Consider the following 23,235-nt stretch of genomic DNA (forward strand, 5'->3'; position numbering starts at 1 on the left):
TGTCATCACCCTGGCCTGCCTCTTCCAGCCCCAGGATTCCATCCCCATCGGGGACCAACTACCCTTGTTTCCTGCCAGACCAGATGCAGTCCCAAGTCCCCTCTCTCCATTATCAAGAGCTCATGCCACAGGGTTGCTGCTGGCCGGAGGAGCCCAAGCCAAACAGGGGAAGAAGGTCGTGGCCCCAGAAAGCAGCCACCCACACTTGTGACTGTGCAGGCTGTGGTAAAACCTATGCAAAGAGTTCTCATCTCAAGGCACACCTGCGAACTCACACAGGCGAGCAACCTTACCACTGTGACTGGAAATTCGCAGGCTCAGATGAACTGAGCAGGTGCTTGGCAAACACACAGAGCACCGGCCCTTTCAGTGCCAGAAGTGCAACAGGGCCTTTTCCAGGTCCGACCAACCTGTCTTACACATGAAGAGGCACTTTTCAATCCCACATACTGGGAACGACCCACACTGCCAGGAGAGAGAGTTCAGTATTTGTTGTTGTTGTTGTTGTTGCTGTTGTTGTTAACCTTTCACACTGTCTTCCCACGACGGGAGGAGCCCAGCTGGCAAGCCCTACAATCATGGTCAAGTTCCCAGCAAGTCAGTTTCTGAATGGATAATCGGGAGAAAGAGTCCCAGAAACAAAACAAAAATACTAAAAACAAAACAAACAAACAAAACAAAAGAAAAAAATTATAGAACAGATGGGGTCTGAGACTGGATCTTCTGTCATGCCAATACCAAATCCAATTTGAACATGCCTGGACTTACAAAAAGGCAAGGGGTGACTGGAAGTTGGTGGATATCGGTGAGCTGGGGGGAGGGAAGACAGGAGTTCCCTTGAATTGTGTTTCGATGATGCAGTATATAAGTAAAGATCACCTTGTATGCGCTTTGCCTTCTAAAAAGCCATTATTACGTCAGAGGACGAGGAAGCAACTCAGTACAGAACATGTTCTAACAGCCTAAACGATGGTGCTTGGTGAGCCGTGGTTCTAAAGGTCCCAAACGGGGAGCCAAAGTTCTCCAACTGCTGCATACTTTGACAAGGAAAATCTAGTTTTGTCTTCCAATCTACATTTATGACCTAAGTCAGGTAAGTAAACCTGGTTTCTTTCTGTAACACTTTTATGCTGACAGTCTTTTATACACTGTGGTTTCAGAAGTACAATAATTTGGATAATGGTTTGTTATGCCTTTTAAGCAGAACAAATGTGTTTTTCTATATAGTTCCTTGCCTTAATATGTAATATAAATTTAAGCAAACTTCTATTTTGCATATTTGTAAACTACAAAGTAAAAAAAATGAACATTTTGTGGAATTTGTATTTTGCATACTCAAGGTAAGAATTAAGTTTCAAATAAACCTATAATATTTTATCTGAAAAAATATATATATAATCATTCCCCTAAGGAACAAGAGAGACATGACAAAGCCACCTACAAATAATATCATCAACAGGCAGTGCAGGTTGTCGCTCAGTAATTGAGCGAGACAACAACAGGGTCGGCAAGACTTTCAGGAGGTGGAGGCCTGCCAGCCGACCCCCATGACCAGAGTTCAGCCCCCAGACCTACATGATGCCGCTTGTCCTTTGACCTCCACATGATGCTCACTGTGGCATGTGTCCCCAAAATGTAAAAAAAAAAAAAAAAAAAAAAAAAAAAAAAAGATGACATGACAAGATGAAAACAATCCAATTTCCCCCAGTTTAATGGAGAGAAACTTGTAAGTGGTGCTCACAAGGATGGAAGGAAGCACACACAGCTGGACCCCAATATCGGGTATTGGGAAGATGAGATGCTTTGGATATAAACTTCTGGAGATTTGAAATTTCCTCTACATAATAACTCCAAACTTACACACATAGATCAGTCTGTGATAAGTTGGTTGGTTGTCTATAAAAGCCAAACCTTGGCCATAGCTGAGTTCAACAGGCAAATTGATGCATAAATTCAGTGCACAATATACTAGGACACTGTGTAAGTAATGGAGGTAACTATACAAAAATATATAAGTCATTACAAGGCAACTTCTCTGAGTAAAAACCAGCACTTTAAAATTCTATATGTGTAGCATAATACCAATTTTGTTTCCTGTTTTTTAAAAGGTTATTTTCTCTTTTGAGCTTTTCTGAATTTCTCAAAGTACAGGTATATGCAAAATAAAACATTGCAAACTGACTGCACCTCCACAGATAATAATGCATCATCACCTGAACAAAACGACTGGCTTAGGATCCCCTGAAGAACAGGACAGCGCCCACTTGTGTCTACAAGACCACGGCTTGCTTTGTACCCTCCCTATGACATAGGTCAGTAAAAATGCTTTTTTTTTTTTTTTTGAATACTTAAAGTTGTATTCTAAAGTTAAAACTTCAAAACAGTCACAGTAGTAATTATTATAAACTGCATTTTATTAGTATGCATGACGACCTAATGAAAAATTATTTATGAATCAACAATCCTTTCTTAAAAGATTGTGTTACCTCTGTCTTCGGTTTTCCTTTCTCCTCCTTTTCTCCTCTGCTCGCACCCACTTTCCCTTTTCTGTTAGGGACACAGTCCAGGCCTCACAACGCTGTGCAAGCATTTTACCCCAGGGATATCGCTGTATCTAGGTACTTTAGGGTTTTTTCCCCCAGTGGTGAGGATTGAACTCAGGGCCTGATAAATGCTATGGTAAGTGCTCTTCCATTGAGTCACATCCCCAGAGTATTTTAATATGTAACCGTATGAGAACAAGATAAGCTATCCAGTCTCCTCAGAAAGACAATAATCGATTTCATCATTGAAACTAGGTGCTTCTGCTAGTGCAATGAAGTACTTCTGAATCCTGCTGTGCTCCGTACTAAATGACCCCTAAGAACTTTGTCACTGGGAACTTCAATTAATGAAACATAGTGACAACTGAGGAACTGTAGAATTCAAACACCACAGCATTTTAAATATAGCATAAATAAAGTTTAAAAGTTGATTCAAAATAATTTATTTATTAAATTCCACACAATCAAAACTAGTATTTATTAAATTCCACACAATCAAAACTAGTGTTTATTTACATCAGTTACAATAGCACTAAGAATTATCAATCAATGTGTTACATCTCTTGAAAACCAATTATGACTTTAGGACAAAATGGAAGAGAAGCAAAGGGAAATACCAAGCACGTCCTCCTAGGTGAGCAGTTGTGTGACTGCTTGTGACACACCAACATGCACATGTAGTAAACAGCAGGCACATTCAAAACAAATTCATTTACTTACATGACTATTCCAGTAAAACTTAACTCCATTTTCAAGTACATGTGCAAGTTTTTGTAGAATCACAAAAGTCAGGTCTGTCTGAATATACATACCCAGCTTATGCCGGTTCAGAAAGTTCCACATCTACACAGCAGCGGTAAAACGGGGGTCTGACACGGGGAAAGCAGTGTCCAGAGCCACGGGCCTCACTACAGCTACAGTCGGCTATGCATTCCTTTGTTGAAGAAGAAAGAAAGAAAGAAAGAAAGAAAGAAAGAAAGAAAGAAAGAAGAGAAAGAAAGAAAGAAAGAAAGAAAGAAAGAAGGAAGGAAGGAAGGAAAGGAAGGAAGGAAGGAAGGAAGGAAGGAAGGAAGGAAGGAAGGAAGGAAGGAAAGAGAGAGAGAGAAAGAGAGACAGAGAGACAGAGAGACAGAGAGAGAGAAAGGGAAAAAAACTTTCCTTTGAATTATGCATATACAAGAATAAAATAAATGTATGTTTCATATCCATTTCTGAATTTAAAGCCTGCATACATATCCTCCCTTTCTTTTTGACATGTTCAAACATGGATCGACAGGGAGACAACAGACTCTGAGAGTTTAACAGAGGAGATGAATATAATACACATTGTTTGTCCCTGTGAGAGGGATGAGCTGAAACGCCAGAGACCGTGTGTGTGTGTGTGTGTGTGTGTGTGTGTGTGTGTTTAGATGTCATAAAGACATTTTGTTCTTGTAAACAGTAAATGAAAACCTGAGGGCAAAGCAGACCTTGTTTGTAAAAATCAGGGAAAACATGTGGAATTCATCTTGCTAGAAAAAAAGGCTACAATTTTTCTTCCTTTTTGTTTTTCTGATTATCACAATTAAACATCAAGAAGATCTACCCACAAACACATTGAAGCCAACGTTGATTTCAAGAACACATGGTGTCTGTGTGAGCATCTACTTCCCTGGTATTTCAGCCCTGGCGGTCAAGGCAGCATGGTCACTGTGGGCTTTTCCCCAGGCTCCTGTGGCTTTCTCCCCTGATATGCACAGTGAGGCAGCAGTTCCCCAGCAGATGCAGGCTCAGCAGCACCTGGTGGTGGTGTCGAAGGGAGAGATGGAAGTGTATGGTGACTACTCTTCTCCCCAGACGTAGATGAATGTCTTTTTCTTCCAAATTCCCTCGCTAGCAAGGGGCTGCAAGGCATGAAAAACAGCAGAGCAGTCATTTCACTACTCCTCGCAGAGCTGAAGCCAGACTTTCTAACGGGGCATTCCTGTTGGAGCTCATAGACTTTAGCAGTAGAATATGTTCTTACAGCAACTCACAGCACTATATTGGCATCGCTCTGGCAGACTGGAACTAGCTTGTTTGGTCAACGCAACCTGAGAAGCGGCTCCTGTCTATGGCCAGGCTGTGCTCAGGGTGTGAGCACAGAGGTTGGGCCCTCTCGCTAAGAAAATGTTTCAGTGAGGCCACTTCTTCACTGGCCCTTCTTTAGCTTCTTGTCCCTTCCTCACCGCCAAGCTCCTGTTGTGGGCTTCTCCAGTGTCCATGGCTAAATAACAGCTGAATGGAACCAGAAAGGGGGAAAAGGTGCCAGGTCAAACAGCCCCCAGCCGCTGTGACATTTCACCCAGGATTCCTGTGCTAGAGGGACTAGACAGTATTATTGAGGATACGAAAGTTAAATCCATTTATAATACAGGAATGGGGACATTTAAAATGTCTGCTATGGCCAGGCGGTGGTGGTGGCACACGCCTTTAATCCCAGCACTTGGGAGGCAAAGGCAAGTGGATTTCTGAGTTTGAGGCCAGCCTGGTCTACAGAGTGAGTTCCAGGACAGCCAGGGCTATACAGAGAAACCCTGTCTCGAAAAACCAATAAATAAATAAATAAATAAATAAATAATAAATAAATAAATAAATTTTAAAAAAAGGTGTTGGCGAGGATGTGGAGAAAGAGGAACACTCCTCCACTGCTGGTGGGATTGCAAGCTGGTACAACCACTCTAGAAATCAGTCTGGTGGTTCCTCAGAAAACTGGGCATTGACACTTTCAGAGGACCCTGTTTATACCACTCCTGGGCATATACCCAGAGGATTCCCCAACATGCAATAAGGACACATGTTTTACTATGTTCATAGCATCCTTATTTATAATAGCCAGAAGCTGGTAAGAACCCAGATGTCCCTCAATGGAGGAATGGATACAGAAAATGTGGTGTATTTACACAATGGAATACTACTCAGCAATTAGAAACAATGAATTCACAAAATTTTTAGGCAAAATGGTTTGATCTGGAAAATATCATCCTAAGTGAGGTAACCAATTCACAAAAGAACACACATGGAATACAGTCACTAATAAGTGGATATTAATTAGCCCAGAAGCTCTGAATACTCAAGACACAATTAGTATATCAAATGATTCCCAAGAAGAAGGAAGGAGAGAGAGGTCCCTGGTCCTGGAAAGGCCTGATGCAGCAATGTAAGGGAATACCAGGACAGAGAAGTGGGAGGGGGTTGATTGGGGAACGGGCGGAGGGAAGAAGGCTTTGAGAACTTATGGGGAGGGGGGAACCAGGAAAGGGGAAATCATTTGGAATGTAAACAAAGAATATAGAAAAAAATGTCTACTATGGAGTCTGTTTCAGTTTTGCAGTTATAGATCTAACCGTTAATATTCTTTTATCTGAAAAATAAATTAAAACAACAGCCATCTTCCCTTGTCCTCTGTTGTATTTAGAATTGAGGGTCTACGTTTGTGACTTGCATCAAGGCAAGCATAACATCTTTTTCTTTTCTACTTTTTAGGGTTCCCCTCCTAGTATTCTCCTTCTTTGTGGTTATTTTCTTGATTTAACCTTTTCTTTTCCACTTGAAATCAAACTACTTAAGGTACCTGCAAATTAAATCTTGTATTACGTTTTGATGCCAGGCACCCATCCAATCCAGACTACACATCCAGCAACATGCACACTAGGCTTGGCCTGACACTAATGCTCTTATGAAGAACCTCTAACTGCATATATCATCACACACTATATAAAACATTACATGGATAAAAGCACATTAGAAAGTAGACAGTTGCTACCAGGCAGTGTTCATGTTTTAATCCCAGCACTCTAGAGCCAGAGGCAGGTGGATATCTGTGAGCTCAAGGCCAGCCTGGCCTGCAGAGAGCAGAGAGTAGGACTGTTGCACAGAGAAAACCCTGTCTCGAAGAACAGAAACAAAACAACAACAACAAAACAAAAAAGAGGGGGAGGAAGAAGAGGACAAGGGGGAAGGGAAGAGGAAAAGAAGAAGGAAAGAAGGAAGAAGAAAAAGAGGAGGAGGAAGAAGAGGAGGAGGAGGAGGAAAGTTTGAGCCAGAAAGACGACTCTCTCCAGCAGTTAAGGAACTGGTTATTCCTGCGAAGGACCAGAGTTGAGATGCTTAGCCCCCACATCAGGCGCTCACACCCTCTGTAACTACAGCTCTAGGGGATCCAAAGCCCTCTTTTGATGCAGATCAGATTGTTTGATCTGCATCAAAACTCAAATGCAGTGACGACTGTAGCATCATGTGAGACGTTTCCTTTTGGAAATCCTGTGTGTGTGTGCGTGTGCATGCGTGCGTGTGTGTGTGTGTGTGTGTGTGTGTGTGTGTGTGTGTGAGAGAGAGAGAGAGAGAGAGAGAGTTCATGTGGAGACAGGAAGTTGATGCTCGCGGCCTTCCTCTGTCAGCCTCCGCCCTGTCTTTGCAGACAGGCTCTCACTGAACCTGGGGCTTACGGACTGGGGAGGGCCTGCTGACCACTGAGCGTCAGGAACACACCTGCCCCAGCACGCACACTCTCCCCAGTGTCAGTGTTACAGATGCACACTCAACTGTGCTTAGCTTTCACACGGATGCCAGTGATGCCTGATGTATGCTTGGCAAGTTCTTTACCAGCTGTGCTCTCTCTCTCTCCCCAATTTTTGGAAATCTAACTTAAGAAAGTATGTGTTAATTTTCTGATCTGTTTTTGGGCTTGTTTTCAAAGTTCAATGTCAAAAGTTCAAAATTATCACCCCAAAATTTTAAGATTAACATTATGAAAATCTGTTAAGTTATAAAGTAATACAAGTGATAAAACAATAGAGAAAGGAAATTAAAACTTACATCAACACGGAAGTCTTCTAACTTCTTAAAACTGCAGAGGTATTCCTGAAGTTTCGGGTCGACAGACTGGGTCTGAGACTGAGAATATTTCAGATAGGCCCAAAATTTTTCCAGTCCATATAGCTGGCCTTAATAACAAAAGAATATATGTCATATGGAACTAGCAAACCTATTATGCATATGGTCACACCAGCAAAAAACACACACAATGAATTAGCAATGGTGGCAGTTAATATCTGACCCTTCATTATATAACAGGGACTACTTAAGTTTTTATCAGATATCAAACTAATCTGAACCACATGTAACCAGCCTGGTGGGATCGTTCCTCCCGTCCACATTACAGATGGGAACCCTGGAGCTGGCAGGGTGGAGGAACTGGCCTAAGTCACATGGCTGCCGAGAAAGGGAAAGGTGCTGAGGCCTAGGATCCGGACCGCAGCCTCGCTCCTCAGAGTATAACTCTGCCTGGCCAAGCACACGTTATGATGCTCGTGAGAAGGAACACCGATGGGCAGCCATGTTTGTTGCTAAGTTAATGTTGACACACCTCTGTAAGGTAAAGGCACCTTACAGTCGGACCCTTCTCACTGCGGGGTACCCCACCCTCGTCAAGAACTACAACAGTGGGTGATCTTAAGTGATTTGTTCCAAAGACAAAACTCTGAACATTCCTTTCTTGTTTTTTAAATTACATGTGTGTTTATGTGTGTGTGAAAGAGTTTGCACACACACACACACATGTATGGACATGCAAGTATGAGCAGGCAAAGATGTATGTGGGAAGATTATTTTCAAAGGTGGCTCTTCCCTTGCACTGTATGGGTTACAAGGAGGTTGCCAGGTTGGACAGAGAGTGTCTTTACCCACTGAGCCATCCTGCCAGCTCTCCTTTCTATCTATTGACCGAGTCAAGTCTACAGCTTCCAAAGAGAGCTAGTGTTTGTTTTTACCAGATTCGTAGTCTTTTTTGGTTTCTTCTTGAAAATCCTTAAAAATTTCTTCTCTGAATTTTTTTTCCAGTCCATAACTATAAAACCTGAACAGACACTCTAACCCATACCTGTGGAAAAGGAAACGAGGGCATGACATTGTGGCTTTGCTACAATAATTCAAGCCCCTCCTAGTTAGACGCCATACAAGTGAACGTGGCGCAGACCGTAACAAGAGATCAGGTCAGTAGCCATTTGTTTTGTTTTCTAAGACGGGGTCTCACTCTGTACCCAAGGCTACCCTAGAACCCACTGCGCAGTCTTAGCTGGCCCTGAACTTGCCATCCTCCTGCCTCGGTGTTGTGATTGACGGAATGGTACACAAATTTCTAACTGATGTGCTAATGAGGGAAAGCAGTGTTATTTCCTAGGAAGTAGTGAAAAGATTCAGGGACATTTGAAGTGTTTTAGATTTTTCTTAAAGCAGAGTTTAAATGGTGTGCTTGTCTTCCATCTGGAAAAGTCCACGTTTACCTCTTCAAGTATAATGTTATAATGTAACTGGATGGCGCCTGATGGTTATAAACTACATTCATAGCAGATCTATTGACAAGGGTGCTATAAACTCACTTGACAAATCAAGAGGGCATTGCCCTGTATCTTCTTATAACCACTAGAGGACCTGGACCTAGATGACTGTGGATCAAAAACCAACAGGGACTCCACCACTCGGGTGGAGCCACTGAGGACAGCAGGACACACTGAGAATGAGGACATCCGGCAGGAGGAGTCTTGCTTGCCCCCATCTCAAGAAACCTTAAATCTGCATTGGCTCTAAGCATGCATGAATGTGGGGCTATGCATTCATGTGCAGGGGAGTCCAAAATAATGGGATCATAAGAGAACCGTTTTAACATTCCTTTTTTTTTTTTTAGGTGTGTGTGTGTGTGTCTGCTTGGCCGTATGCACACCCCATGTGTTTGAGCACTCTTGGAGGCCAGAGAGCATCGGATCCTCTAGGACTGGAGTTACATTTGTGAGCCACTTGATGTGAGTGCTGGGAACTGAAGTATACTGAGAGTTCTGCCTTAGAAGCTGATATTCTTTCTTGGATCACTGCTCTGTGAGTAGCTACAGTAAAAAATACTCTATCAAGAGGCAGCCAGGAAATGATACCCCAGTCAGTGGCCAAGGGGAGAAACCTGTGAAGACCCCGCAGAAAGGCTAGTCATGGAATTCAATACCTTGAATGAAACCTTATGAGGGGGCTTCAGGCTGGGGCTACCTGGTGAGATGGGTCCCAGCATCCCCTCCCCTTTAGGAGTTAACAAATGTTTGTTTTGAGTTTGGGAGTTATTATTTAACAACAAAAAACAAATATGACCCTCATTCCAGTTACTCTGTGGTTATCTTTACAGCTCAAAACCAGACTACTTGAAATTGTGATTAAAAAAAAAAAAAAAAACGCATCAGGAAGTGTTTGACCTGTACTTCTCCTTTGCGTCTTCCCAAGCAAGCTGTCTAAATTCCTCATACATTTTCCTATTGAAGTGTTCTCTGAGGAAGAAGGACCAGAAACGGAAGAGAGTATTCATTTCCTGTGACTGTCCAATTCCCAAGCGGTTTCTCTCTGGAAAGAGTTAATAAAATAACATCTTAAAATTAAACATGCCTTTAAATGCCAAGAGCATTTATATAACTCACAATGAAAACAATAAAAAACCCCACTAAAACCATAACAGATTGTCTCAAACAGAGGATATTAAATCCAAGACACACTGTTCAAGTTATAAATACTCGTCAATGGTAATAAGCTGAACATACTAAACTCATTTACTAGTGTGTTTGAATTTTAAAAAAGCAAAGGAAAACATAAATGAAAGGTAAGACTATCTTGAGATACGACAATTTAATTTTTAGAATCTCCTGTAACAGCAGTACAGCTAGGCAGAGCACAGACATCTTATCACTTAAACTGAGCGTTACTGTAACGTCAGTGCAGCTGGGCACAGGACAGGCATCTTACCACTTAAGCACCTTCGACGATACTTGTGGTACACTTGCTGGGTGAAGCCATTTTCCTTCAGCAGTTCATAAGAAGGATGCTGGAACCTTGGGAGTGAATGAGGCATGCTTCTGCTTCCTGTGAGTGGTTCATCTTCTGAAGGTGAAGCGTTTGAACCGCTGTTTGAGGAGAGGAAAAGGCCTTCAAAATGAAGTCTCAGAGGTTCACCCAAGACAAGAGAACTCATGTGAATGCTGAGGACTCGGAAGCTGCCTGCCCTTCCAGCTTCAGAGGTGGACACAGAAGGCCCCGTCCAGCAGCCTAGCAGCATTCGCCATATTGCTGATTCTAGGTTTGACCAGGAAAGCTCTGCCTTCATGAGTAGGTTAGAGAGTAATTGCAGAATAGTCCCGACATCCATTCCCATCCTTTCTGTACCTGTGCACGCAAGCACACATGTGGAAAGGAGAAAAAGGAAACCCCAAGAACACAAAGGAATCTGTACCGATCCTTCTCTATTACTGGCTGCCTGAGTGGTGCGAGCTAGCCTTAACTATTGGCACAAGCAGACAGAGGAATGATGTATAGGGCATACATAGGTCATATACATAGGATTGAACAATGTCACAAAGTCACTAAGTTCATTTACTCTCCAAGGCTAATCGCCAGTTTATCTGAGATTAGGCTTTGGTCGGCATTATAATACTGGAAAACCTCAACTTAATAAACTAGATTAAGATGGAAGATGGAAATGTGAGAAAACATCGACATGGTAAAACCAAAAAGTTCACCTTCTTAAAGTCACTCCTCCAGCTGCCTGAACCAGTCTCCCTCAGAAGCGCCTGCTGCCTGGCTCTGTTTCCATGTGAACCTCTTCTTCCACTTGGACTCACACAGAAGTGTGGATCCACCTCTACCTTGCCACCAAGACCTTCCTAAGACAGTAAGCCACATCAGCAGTTTTCAAAGTGGCCCCTGTGGGTATGGGGAACCCTTCCCAAAGCCAGCAGACCCAACTGTTTCCACATGACAGGGCAAAACGTAATGATGTGCTGGCATACGCTGAGGCTGTGCTCAAAGTTTACTAATGACTACTCTCTCCTCCTGTGTGCTTCCAATGAGGAAAAAGTACATTCACTTTTGCATGTTTTTGATTGAGTGGAAAAATTAACTTGACACAACGCCATAGAGCACTCATCTTTTCTGCCTGACAAAGGCGCAGGAGCTTCCGATTTATATGGTGAGAATGTTCTGAAAACCGTCATCAGGAAAACAGGCTGGGCTGGAGAACCGGCCCAGGCAGGACAGCGTATACATCCACAACCCCAGCACTTCAGGGATTGGGAAGCCAGGCCAATCCTGGGTGCCTGCTGCCCGACAATGTGGCCCAAATGACGAAAGATCATGTCAAAACCAGGAAAAGTGGAGAGCGACAGAAGAAGGCAACCAGTACTGACCTCTCCCTTTAGACACACCTACCCACACATGAATAGTTAAGACAATCAACTTTCTTGGTTTGTTTGTTTTTAACCACAATCTAAAGAAATGAAACAGAAACACTGCTTTTGTGGTCTGTTAAAGAACAACTGTCTTGCGGTAAAGCACTCGAGAGTAAGCTATGAGGTAAAGCACCAGCTTTCTCACGGAGCACTGCCTTTTAAAAACACGTATGTATCACGTGTGTGGGGGCTTCCACGGTGCGTGCATGCTGCAGTCCACAGGGAGGGCTCAGAGCATCATGTATTTGAGGCGGTTCTTTCTTTCCACTAAGTGGGTCCTAGGGGTAAGACACAGGGCAGCAGCGCTCGTGGCGAGTGCCTTTATTTGCTGAGCTATCTACCTGCCACAGCACCGTCTTAATTAAGTGAGCAGTGACTATACTCCCCAGGCTCCATTGTCTGTGAGATGCTGCCTTGGCTGGTTATTAACACCAAGAAAAATGACTGAGTATTGTCAATGATAAAAATGAATTTTCAAACAAAAATGAGACTTTACGAACTTGGAATTTGTTGGAGGCTAGTACCTAATGATTTTTTTTTCCCACTGATACATAAAGACCTTTCTAATAAGGTAATGGCCTTTTTATGTTTATGTTAAAACATGTATAATGTAGATGACCATGTTAAACACTATTTGGAAGCTTTTAATTCATTGACATTGCATATACAATCCCACACTATCCTGCCCCAGACTCCATTAGCATGTTCACCCTACCTACTAACCAGGAACTGTTACTCCCCTTCCTACCCCCAAAGTTATTTGGTTTATTTCCATGTTACTTTCATCAGACCAGTATGATAAAAAAAGATGTTTTTTAGGACTCCCAGAAAGGGCTGACCAGACCGCCTTTCGGCAAGGAGCTTGCTGAGAAGCACGACGGTGTGAGTTCAATCCCCAAACCCACATTAAAGAAAAAAAAATCAAGCCACAGCACATGCTTGTAATCCCAGGGGTGGGAGGGAAGGAGGGAGGGAGGGGGGAGGGATGAAGGCATATCTCTGGGGCTTACAAGGGAACCAGCCTGGTGAAGTCTATAGAAGTTTAAGGCTAGTCAAAGAGTCTGTATTGAAAATGGGCAGATAGTGCCTAAGGAATAATAGCTGAATAACTGAATTCCTGACCATGTCATGAGTGGAACACACTTACAAACACCTACATGCACACACAAACATGTACACATGTATATATACATATGGAATACCTCTGGGTAGACATCGAGGAGTAGTATAGCTAGGCTATACAGTAATTCCATATCTTAACATTTTGAGAAAAATGCTGAACTCAGCATTTTAGGTCTCTACTAGTGATGCAAGAAGATTCCAAATTTGTCTGTATCCTCACCAACATTTTCAGAAAGTTTCATACCTCTATCATCACCTTGGGCTATCACAAGACAGAACAGAATGGATTGGCTTAAACCACAGAAATATATTTTAGTTCTAGAGGCTAGATGCTAAAGAACAAGATGGGCAGTAGAAAAGGTATTCTGGTTTTCTGTCAACTTGACACACACTAGAGTCATGTGGGACGAGGGAGCCGCAACTGGAGAGTTACCTCCACCAGGGTCTATCTGTGGGCAAGTTTGTGTGAGCATCCTCTTCTTCAGTGATTGATGTAGAGGGGATCAGCCCCCCGGGTACATGAAAGCAAGCCAGTGAGTAGCATTCCTTTGTGGTTTCTGTTTCAATTCCTGCCTTGAAATGTCCTGATGTCACTAAGTGATAAACTATGACCTGGGAGTTGTATGATGAAATAAATTCTTCCTCTGCTTAGTTGGTCTTAGCCAGTGTCTTATCACCACAACAGAGAAACAGACTAGGACACTCTGTGTCGTGGGTGGCTCACACCTGTCTTCCTAGCACGCAGAGACAGAGGGAAAACAGGTCACACGTTTGAGGCCAGCATGTTTTATATAGTATGTCCTAGACTGGCCTGGCTTCCATTATGAATCCTTGTCTCAGAACCAGTGGTATGGAGAGAACTCACTAGCAAGCAATTGTCTAGTATGCATGGGGCCCTGGGCTTGGTCCTCAACATCTTCCTATCCCCCAGGCAACCAGAGCTGATTTCTGGTGAACCTTCTCCTGACTTGCATGTGACCGCCATCTTGCTACGTCCTCTCTTCTGTTTAGGCCTGGTGTCTCTACGTCTCCTTGTAAACCTCCTTATGTGGAAAATGCATTTCACAACAGGACTCTGCTTTCAGGGTCTCATTTATCACCTCTTTAAGGCCCTGTCACCAAACACACTCACACTAAGGGTTCGGCTTCAATACACAGATTCTGGGGCGCACAGCTCAGTTTTCTTGACCTAGTGGTATCTCATTGTAGGTTTTTTCTTTCTTTTTTCTTTTCTTTTTTAGCTTTCATCTAGCCAAAGACTATGTCACCATTTGTTTCATGTGCGGGTTTTCACTTGTATACCTTACCTTTTCTAGAGAAATGTCTATTTACGTTTTACCTAATCTAAAATTAACTTTCTTTTTTCCTTTAAGGATTTTCCTTTAACTGCGCATGTGTGAGTGCAGGTGCCTGGAGTGCAGAAAAGAATACAGGCTCCTGGGCAGCCTGGAGTTCTCGGCAGTTGTGAACGCTCATACACACTAAACTTGTGTCCTCTGCAAGAGAGGGCACCGTCAACCACTCAGCCAGCTCTCCAGCCCCTCAGACCTTAAGTTTATGTATTATTTATTTATTTATTGTTTATTTATTTATTTATTTTTAAAGTTATATTGTAGTTGTTGTTGAGTTACAAGAAGACTTTGTACATTCTGGACTTAAATTCTTAATCAGATACTATCATTTCTCCACTAAGGTATATTATTCTATTGATGGCTGCATAGCTGTTGATCATCTTGATATGGTCCATTTACCTTTTATCTTTTTATTGTCTGGGTTTTAATTGTCACATTCATGGAAATGAAGCCAAACCCAATGTCATGAGATTTTCTATGCTTTCTTCTTAAGAACTATGTAGTTTGAGTTCTTAAGATCAGGTTTTTAAAATTTAACTTTTGAGGTTTTTAAAAAATATGTTATACATAGGATTAGGGGTTGGGGTTGGGGGTTAAGGGTTAAGGGTTAGGGGTTGGGGGTTGGGGGTTAGGGGTTAGGGGTTGGGGTTAGGGGTTAAGGGTTGGGGTTAGTAGTATATCCATAGTATGCATGTGGATATTCAATTTTCCCAACACTATAAACTGAAAAGATAATCTTTTCCCCCACTGAATAGTTTTGACACCCCGTCCAAAAAAAAAAAAAACCAAAGCAAAAAAACCTCCAAGCTGACCACACATGTGAGTGTTTATTTCTGGGCTTCTGTTCTGTTTCGTTGGTCTGTGTGTGGGTTACTGACCAAGGAACTGTATGTAATGTAACATATGTATGTAAGAGTGTTACATCTTTCCACCCGTGAACATGGGATGCCTTTGCATTACTTAGGACTTCTGCATTTCTTTCACCATGTTTTTTTGAAATTTATTATTGTATGTATAGTGGATGCAGGGGCGTTCTCAAGCATTTGTAAAGTTCCACAGACTCAGATTTCTCTGTCTGTCTGAGGCTTGTGTAATACGTGCTTTAAGCACAGAAGCATCTTTCTTCTCCCATTCTAACCCCAATTTGATTTTTGTTTTGGGTTTCTCTGTGTAGCCTTGGCTGTCCTGGAACTCACTCTGTAGAGACAGCTGGCCTCGAACCCAGGGATCCGCCTGCCTCTGCGCCCTGAGAGCTGGATTAAAGGTGTGCGCCACCTCACCTGGCTGTTCAGAGTCATCTCATAGGCTTCATGGTTTGCAGTTTTGAATATACAAGTTTTTCACATCCTTGGCTAGATTTATTCTTGAATACTTAATTTTTGGATGTTAATGTAAATACTAATGCTTTGTAAATTTCCTTTCTATATTGCTCATTGGGGCTATTTTGAGAAACTATGAACTTTTTTTTTTAAAAGACAGTATTTTTCAAAAATGAACCTAAACATTTTTCTGTGGATTCCTGAGACTTGCACTATCCATAGCAGTTGTGCATCTCCCTTTCCAATTCGATGTCTTTCATTTCTTTGTCTTCTCCTCTGCCTCTGGCTAGCCCCTGTGGTACAGTGTTAAGGATCAGCAGGGAACACACACTTCCTTCCTTTCCGTGGTGAGAAACTCGGCATGACTCACCACTGAGTACGATGTTCTGATCTCTATCTTTCAAAAACACCTTTCCTCACACTAAGGATACTTCATTTTACTCCGAGTTCTCTGAGTTCTTAATCATGAAAGGCCACCTCAACTGAAATGGCCAAGTATACTTCTTTGTTCTTTAGTTCTATTAATAACATGGATTATATAGATTTATTTTATGTTACTGGGATGCCACTCTCTTGGCCATACTCAATACTTCTATTTATATGCTACTGAATTTTATTTTCTAGAATTTTTTTAAAAATTACTTTTGTGGAGAGAGGAGAGAGAGAGAGAGAGAGAGAGAGAGAGAGAGAGAGAGAGAGCTAGTTGTAATTTTATTTTCTTTAAATGCATGGTAGAATTCACTGATGTAGCTATTTGGTCCAAGACTTTTATTGGGAATATTCTGATTAGCAATTCAATCTCTTATTATAGCTTGGTTGAAATTTCACTTCTTTTTAATTCAGTTGACAGTGTTGCTCTAGTTTGGCTATTGGGTGTTTCTGAAGGCTTAGTCACTACCTTTGGGAGTCATGGGACCTTTACGAGGTAGATTAAGTGGAGAGCTTTAGGTCATAAGCCTGTGCAGGGAATTAAGGGACCCTGGCCTTCTCTTTGTTCTTCTGCTTCCTGGCCATGGGGAAAATGGCTTTGCTCTGTCACGATGTGCTTGCTGCCTCTGCCCACAGCCCAGGTCCATCTCAGACCACAGCCCAGGTCCATCACAGCCCACAGCACAGGTCCATCTCAGACCACAGCCCAGGTCCATCTCAGACCACAGCCCAGGTCCATCTCAGACCACAGCCCAGGTCCATCACAGCCCACAGCCCAGGTCCATCTCAGACCACAGCCCAGGTCCATCTCAGACCACAGCCCAGGTCCATCTCAGACCACAGCACAGGTCCATCTCAGACCACAGCACAGGTCCATCTCAGACCACAGCACAGGTCCATCACAGCCCACAGCACAGGTCCATCTCAGACCACAGCACAGGTCCATCTCAGACCACAGCCCAGGTCCATCTCAGACCACAGCACAGGTCCATCATAGCCCACAGCACAGGTCCATCACAGCCCACAGCACAGGTCCATCTCAGACCACAGCACAGGTCCATCACAGCCCACAGCACAGGTCCATCTCAGACCACAGCACAGGTCCATCACAGCCCACAGCACAGGTCCATCTCAGACCACAGCCCAGGTCCATCTCAGACCACAGTACAGGTCCATCTCAGACCACAGCACAGGTCCATCACAGCCCACAGCACAGGTCCATCTCAGACCACAGCACAGGTCCATCTCAGACCACAGCACAGGTCCATCTCAGACCACAGCACAGGTCCATCACAGCCCACAGCACAGGTCCATCACAGCCCACAGTACAGGTCCATCTCAGACCACAGCACAGGTCCATCTCAGACCACAGCACAGGTCCATCTCAGACCACAGCCCAGGTCCATCACAGCCCACAGCCCAGGTCCATCTCAGACCACAGCACAGGTCCATCTCAGACCACAGCCCAGGTCCATCTCAGACCACAGCACAGGTCCATCTCAGACCACAGCCCAGGTCCATCACAGCCCACAGCCCAGGTCCATCTCAGACCACAGCCCAGGTCCATCTCAGACCACAGCACAGGTCCATCTCAGACCACAGTACAGGTCCATCTCAGACCACAGCACAGGTCCATCACAGCCCACAGCACAGGTCCATCACAGCCCACAGCACAGGTCCATCTCAGACCACAGCACAGGTCCATCTCAGACCACAGCACAGGTCCATCACAGTCCACAGCACAGGTCCATCACAGCCCACAGCACAGGTCCATCACAGCCCACAGTACAGGTCCATCTCAGACCACAGCACAGGTCCATCACAGCCCACAGCACAGGTCCATCTCAGACCACAGCACAGGTCCATCACAGCCCACAGCACAGGTCCATCTCAGACCACAGCACAGGTCCATCACAGCCCACAGCACAGGTCCATCTCAGACCACAGCCCAGGTCCATCTCAGACCACAGTACAGGTCCATCTCAGACCACAGCACAGGTCCATCACAGCCCACAGCACAGGTCCATCTCAGACCACAGCACAGGTCCATCTCAGACCACAGCACAGGTCCATCTCAGACCACAGCACAGGTCCATCACAGCCCACAGCACAGGTCCATCACAGCCCACAGCACAGGTCCATCACAGACCACAGTACAGGTCCATCTCAGACCACAGTACAGGTCCATCTCAGACCACAGCCCAGGTCCATCTCAGACCACAGCACAGGTCCATCTCAGACCACAGCACAAGTCCATCTCAGACCCACAGCCCAGGTCCATCTCAGACCACAGCTCAGGTCCATCTCAGACCACAGCACAGGTCCATCTCAGACCCACAGCCCAGGTCCATCTCAGACCACAGCACAGGACCATCTCAGACCACAGCACAGGTCCATCTCAGACCACAGCACAGGTCCATCACAGCCCACAGCACAGGTCCATCTCAGACCACAGCACAGGTCCATCACAGCCCACAGCACAGGTCCATCTCAGACCACAGCTCAGGTCCATCTCAGACCACAGCACAGGTCCATCTCAGACCACAGCACAGGTCCATCTCAGACCACAGCCCAGGTCCATCTCAGACCACAGCCCAGGTCCATCACAGCCCACAGCACAGGTCCATCTCAGACCACAGCACAGGTCCATCTCAGACTCACAGCACAGGTCCATCTCAGACCACAGCACAGGTCCATCACAGCCCACAGCACAGGTCCATCACAGCCCACAGCACAGGTCCATCACAGCCCACAGCACAGGTCCATCACAGCCCACAGCACAGGTCCATCACAGCCCACAGCACAGGTCCATCTCAGACCCACAGCACAGGTCCATCACAGCCCACAGCACAGGTCCATCTCAGACCACAGCACAGGTCCATCACAGCCCACAGCACAGGTCCATCACAGACTCAGAGCCCAGGTCCATCTCAGACATGTCGTCAGAAGGGAGCACACACCTTTAATCCTGACACTTGGGGAGACAGGAATAAGGTGATCTGAGTTCGAGGCCAGCCTGGGCTACATAGTACGACAGTTTCTTACATCCACCACCACCACTACCTATTCCCCTTCCTCCTATTTCTCCTCCTTCTAATGGAAAGGTGAGTACCACATGTAAACAGAGAACTTGCTGAGGAGAGAATAGTATGTGTAAATATAGGTAAAAAGTGTCCAGTGACTATAAGGAGAGAAGAATAGGAAAGTTAAACACCAGAGATCCAAGCGCGCTGAGACATTATTAAATGCTATGACATGTGTATTGTGAATCTGAAATAAAAGCAGTAAGAGGTGAGGAGGGGCTGGGGAGGTGGCTCAGAGGTTGAGATCATTGGCTGCTCTTGCAGAGGTCCTAGGTTCAGAGCCTAGTTCCCACATGATGGCGCACAGCCACCTGTTCCAGGGGAGCCAAGCCATCTCTTGTTCTACAAGGGCTCCTGATCATACATGGTACACAGAAACTCACTCTCACACACACATAAACAAACAACAGATTAAAAAAATACTAAAGGCAGACCTATCAGAATCACACCAGACTTCTCACCAGAGATGATGAAAGCTAGAAGATCCTGGGCAGACCTCATACAGACCCTAAGAGAACACAAATGCCAGCCCAGGCTGCTATACCCAGCAAAACTCTCTATCATCATAGATGGAGAAACCAAGTTATTCCATGATAAAACCAAATTTACACAATATCCGTCCACAAATCCAGCCCTACAAAGGATAATAGATGGAAAATGCCAACACAAGGAGGGAAACTACACCCTAGAAAAAGCAAGAAAGTAATCTTCCAACAAACACAAAAGAAGATACCCACACAAACATAAAAATAACATCAAAAATAACAGGACACAACAATCACTATTCCTTAATATCTCTTAACAACAATGGACTCAACTTCCCAATAAAAAGAAATAGACTAATGAAATATTTCTCATGTAAATCTTCAGTTTTATCAGAAAATGTTTGTAATTTCCCTTTTAATTAATTTAGTAATTTATTTTATGTCTACCATTTTATCAGCACTATTTTTCATGATAATCTTCAATTTTAATATGTCTTTCTATATACTTCCTCTATTTTATCAGAAATGTTTTCAATGTAAATCTTGGATTTTATCACAAATGTTTCTAATTTCACCTTCAATTAATTTAGAAAGAGTTTTTACATCAACCATTTTTTATGTAAAATTTTCCATGAAAGTCAATTTTAACATGTTTGTCTATATATTTCGTGAATTTTACCAGAAGTATTTTCCATGTCAATCTTCAATGTTATCTGAAAATGTTTATAATTCCACCTTCAATCAACTTAGAATTATCTTTATGCCTATCATTTTATCTATATAATTTCTATGATAATGTTTAATTTTAACATTTTTTCTATATATTTCTTCAATTTTATCAGAAATATTTTCTATGTAAATCTTCAAGTTTATCAGAAAATGTGTATAATTCCACTTTTAATCAACTTAGGAATACTTTTATGCCTACCAATAGTATATCTATATAAAATTTTCCATAATAATCTTCAATTCTAACATGTTTTTCTGTATTTTTCTACAATTTTACCAGAAATACTTTCCACATAAATCTTCAATTCTATCATAAAATGTTTCTATCCCATATTTCAATTAATTTAGCAATGTTCTACATGTCTACCACTTTATGCCTTAATTTTCCATGAAAATTGTCAATTTTAACTGGTTTATCTGAAATATTTTCCATGTAAATCTTTAATTTTATTATAAAAAAAGAAAATACGAATCAAATATCTATAACACATTGTATCTCATTTGAGAAAGAAAAATGTCTTGAAAAGGCTTAAATATTTTATATTAAAAGCTTGAAATAGCAAAAAAAAAAAAAAAAAAAAAAAAAAAAAAAAAAAAAAGATACTGAAGACAGTGGGAAACTTTCCTTACCGAATATAATAAACCAGAACTATCAAAGAAACATAACAGGGTAAATACTACGTGCGTACAGATGTATGTCTGCGTATGTGTGTGACTCTAAATGCCTTGGAGAATATGGCTAAGCCAGGGTTAGTGGCTTGTAACTGGAATCTCATACAAGGAGGCAGAGGTGTGAGGACAGTCTGAATACGCGGTGAGAAAACCCCATAGTCCTGGTGTGGTAAGACAAGCTGGAGGTCAGTGTGAGTGCACAAAGGGATTTCAAAAATAAGGCAGAACACCCCAAATAAACAAAAGAAAACCCAAACGGCAACAGCTACAGTAGTATATGATAAGGCAGCTAAAAAGAGGAGGCCAGCCTGGTCTACAACATGAGTTCTAGGGCTACACAGTCCAGGGCTACACAGTGAAACCCTGTCTCGAAAAGCCAGAGATACTGGTCTGTAAAGATGCTGTAACAAAGCAACAGATAGACACCAAAACACAGGAACAACCTGCTCGCAGAACAAAACCCCTTCAAAGCCGTGGGTTGAACAGCACGCATTTTATCTGTTAAGGACCCTGTGCCCAATGAGTGCAGCGTACTCTAAGTAGGGACTGAGAAAAATATGTTTCAAGATTGCGAGTTTAAGGTGAAACCCCAGCACTTGTTTTCATAAAATTAATCTTCCCTAGGGCCTGCAAAATGCCTCGGCAGAATAAAATGTAAAACAGAAAAAATGATCAGGCAGCGATTCTGAAAATATCTACTACCAACATGAAATAGTTTTTACTTAATTTTTTTTTAACTCTTTATCGTGTGTGCAGGCACACCTGGAGAACAGATTAGGAGATGTTGGTTGTCCTTCACTGTGTGAGTTCTGGGGGTTAAACTCAGGTTGTTAGCAGGGGCCTTTACCCAGTGAGTCATCTCAGGGGCCCATGAAATAGGTTTTAATTACACAGCACTGTAATGGTTTATATTTTCACCTACTTTTGAGATAAATAATTCTTTTACAGTTAAAGCTAAAAGAAAAAAAAAACACATCCTGCTAATAGGTTATCTAAATGGTTTCTTCCTGAGAGGAAAACAAAATTCAAAATATTCTGTTCCTAAATTTTTAATATACTTTGAGAAAACCATTTAAGACAAAAATTCTCTTAACAATACCTCCGAGGAACCTACTATATGCCGTGAAGAATCTAGGTTCTTACTGAGGGAGATTTCCAGGACTCATGCCATTTACAAATCTGACACTTCCCCTTTATGAGAAAGATCTGAAGTGGAAACACATCCCACTGAAGCCTCGCTCTGCGCACCCCTTGAAGAACCATCCTGAGGTCTCTCCTGCGCATGCTCCGTGTGGACCTGCGCTCCTTTCCTGCTCCTGCGCATGCTCCGTGTGGACCTGCGCTCCTTTCCTGCCCCATGGTTGCTCACTCTCGTGTAATTTTCTAATATATTAATTTCCAAATGCTTCCAATAGCAACTTAGTACTCTTCAGAAAACTTGAAATGGGTGTGAGAGACAGTGCTGACAACCAGGTACCTGACAGAGGGTGGTCTTGGCCCCTTGTCCCTCGACTCCATCACCCACCCAACGTGATACTCTAGAGGGGGGTTTGTGGCGTGACTCGTCTTCCTCTTTCGTGGACTCTAAAAAAAAAGAAGGCAAACATTGCAATTTCTTTTGGTAGTATGAACTTCACAAGTGAATTAAAACCCTCTGACTGCAAACCCACTCACACATTTTCACACTGCAGATGGGACATTGTGAAATCACATGAAGTCACAAAACCCAAACATCTCTCCCACAAGGTACAGAGCTGAGCATGAAGGACTCGGATGCAGTCTGAGTACACGGCTACACGAAGTCAACACAGAAGAGCCCACTACATCCTGATTGTCTTTAATCACATGACTCCATGAAAAGGGGCACAGCTCAGCCTAAAGACATCACAACCGTGTGGTAAATACCATTGTAAAGTGAATGGTTACAGTTTAAAGATGCGCGTGTCGAAAAGCCACCTCTTGCACTGTTAGGCGTCATACAACTCAAGCCTCATATTCCTGAGTGTTCGTACATTCATGTTGGTGGTTCTCGGCTCTTTGACAACAGTACAAAATCTTGGTGCTTTGTTAGTGTCTTGCAGCCGGGGTATTTGATGTGCTGTGGGATGAATCCTGCGAGAGGCGGGCACTGCAGAGGGCATTGCGCGAGCCGCTGTTGCTGAAGTCATTTCTGAAAGATCAAACAGCTTCTACTCTCACTTATTAACCTCATCTGCAAAGTGGCTCCTT

The 23,235-nt window shown here is 43.2% G+C and overlaps 1 protein-coding gene across 1 annotated transcript in view; it reads right to left on the reverse strand.

The window, feature by feature from the left end:
- Positions 1-3,634: 3,634 nt before the first annotated feature.
- The window catches only part of LOC127683382 (la-related protein 1B-like), a 66,782-nt gene continuing 47,181 nt past the window's right edge, over positions 3,635-23,235 (reverse strand). The window contains exons 2-7 of the mRNA XM_052180581.1: positions 22,484-22,590; positions 10,338-10,495; positions 9,797-9,941; positions 8,333-8,442; positions 7,380-7,507; positions 3,635-4,426 (exon numbers count right to left, since the gene is read on the reverse strand). Coding sequence (XP_052036541.1) covers positions 4,364-4,426; positions 7,380-7,507; positions 8,333-8,442; positions 9,797-9,941; positions 10,338-10,495; positions 22,484-22,590 — 711 coding nt within the window. The 3' untranslated portion in view covers positions 3,635-4,363. The remainder of the gene's footprint in view (positions 4,427-7,379; positions 7,508-8,332; positions 8,443-9,796; positions 9,942-10,337; positions 10,496-22,483; positions 22,591-23,235) is intronic.

Source organism: Apodemus sylvaticus, chromosome 4 (assembly GCF_947179515.1).
Source record: "Apodemus sylvaticus chromosome 4, mApoSyl1.1, whole genome shotgun sequence".
NCBI classification, from domain to species: Eukaryota; Metazoa; Chordata; class Mammalia; order Rodentia; family Muridae; genus Apodemus; species Apodemus sylvaticus.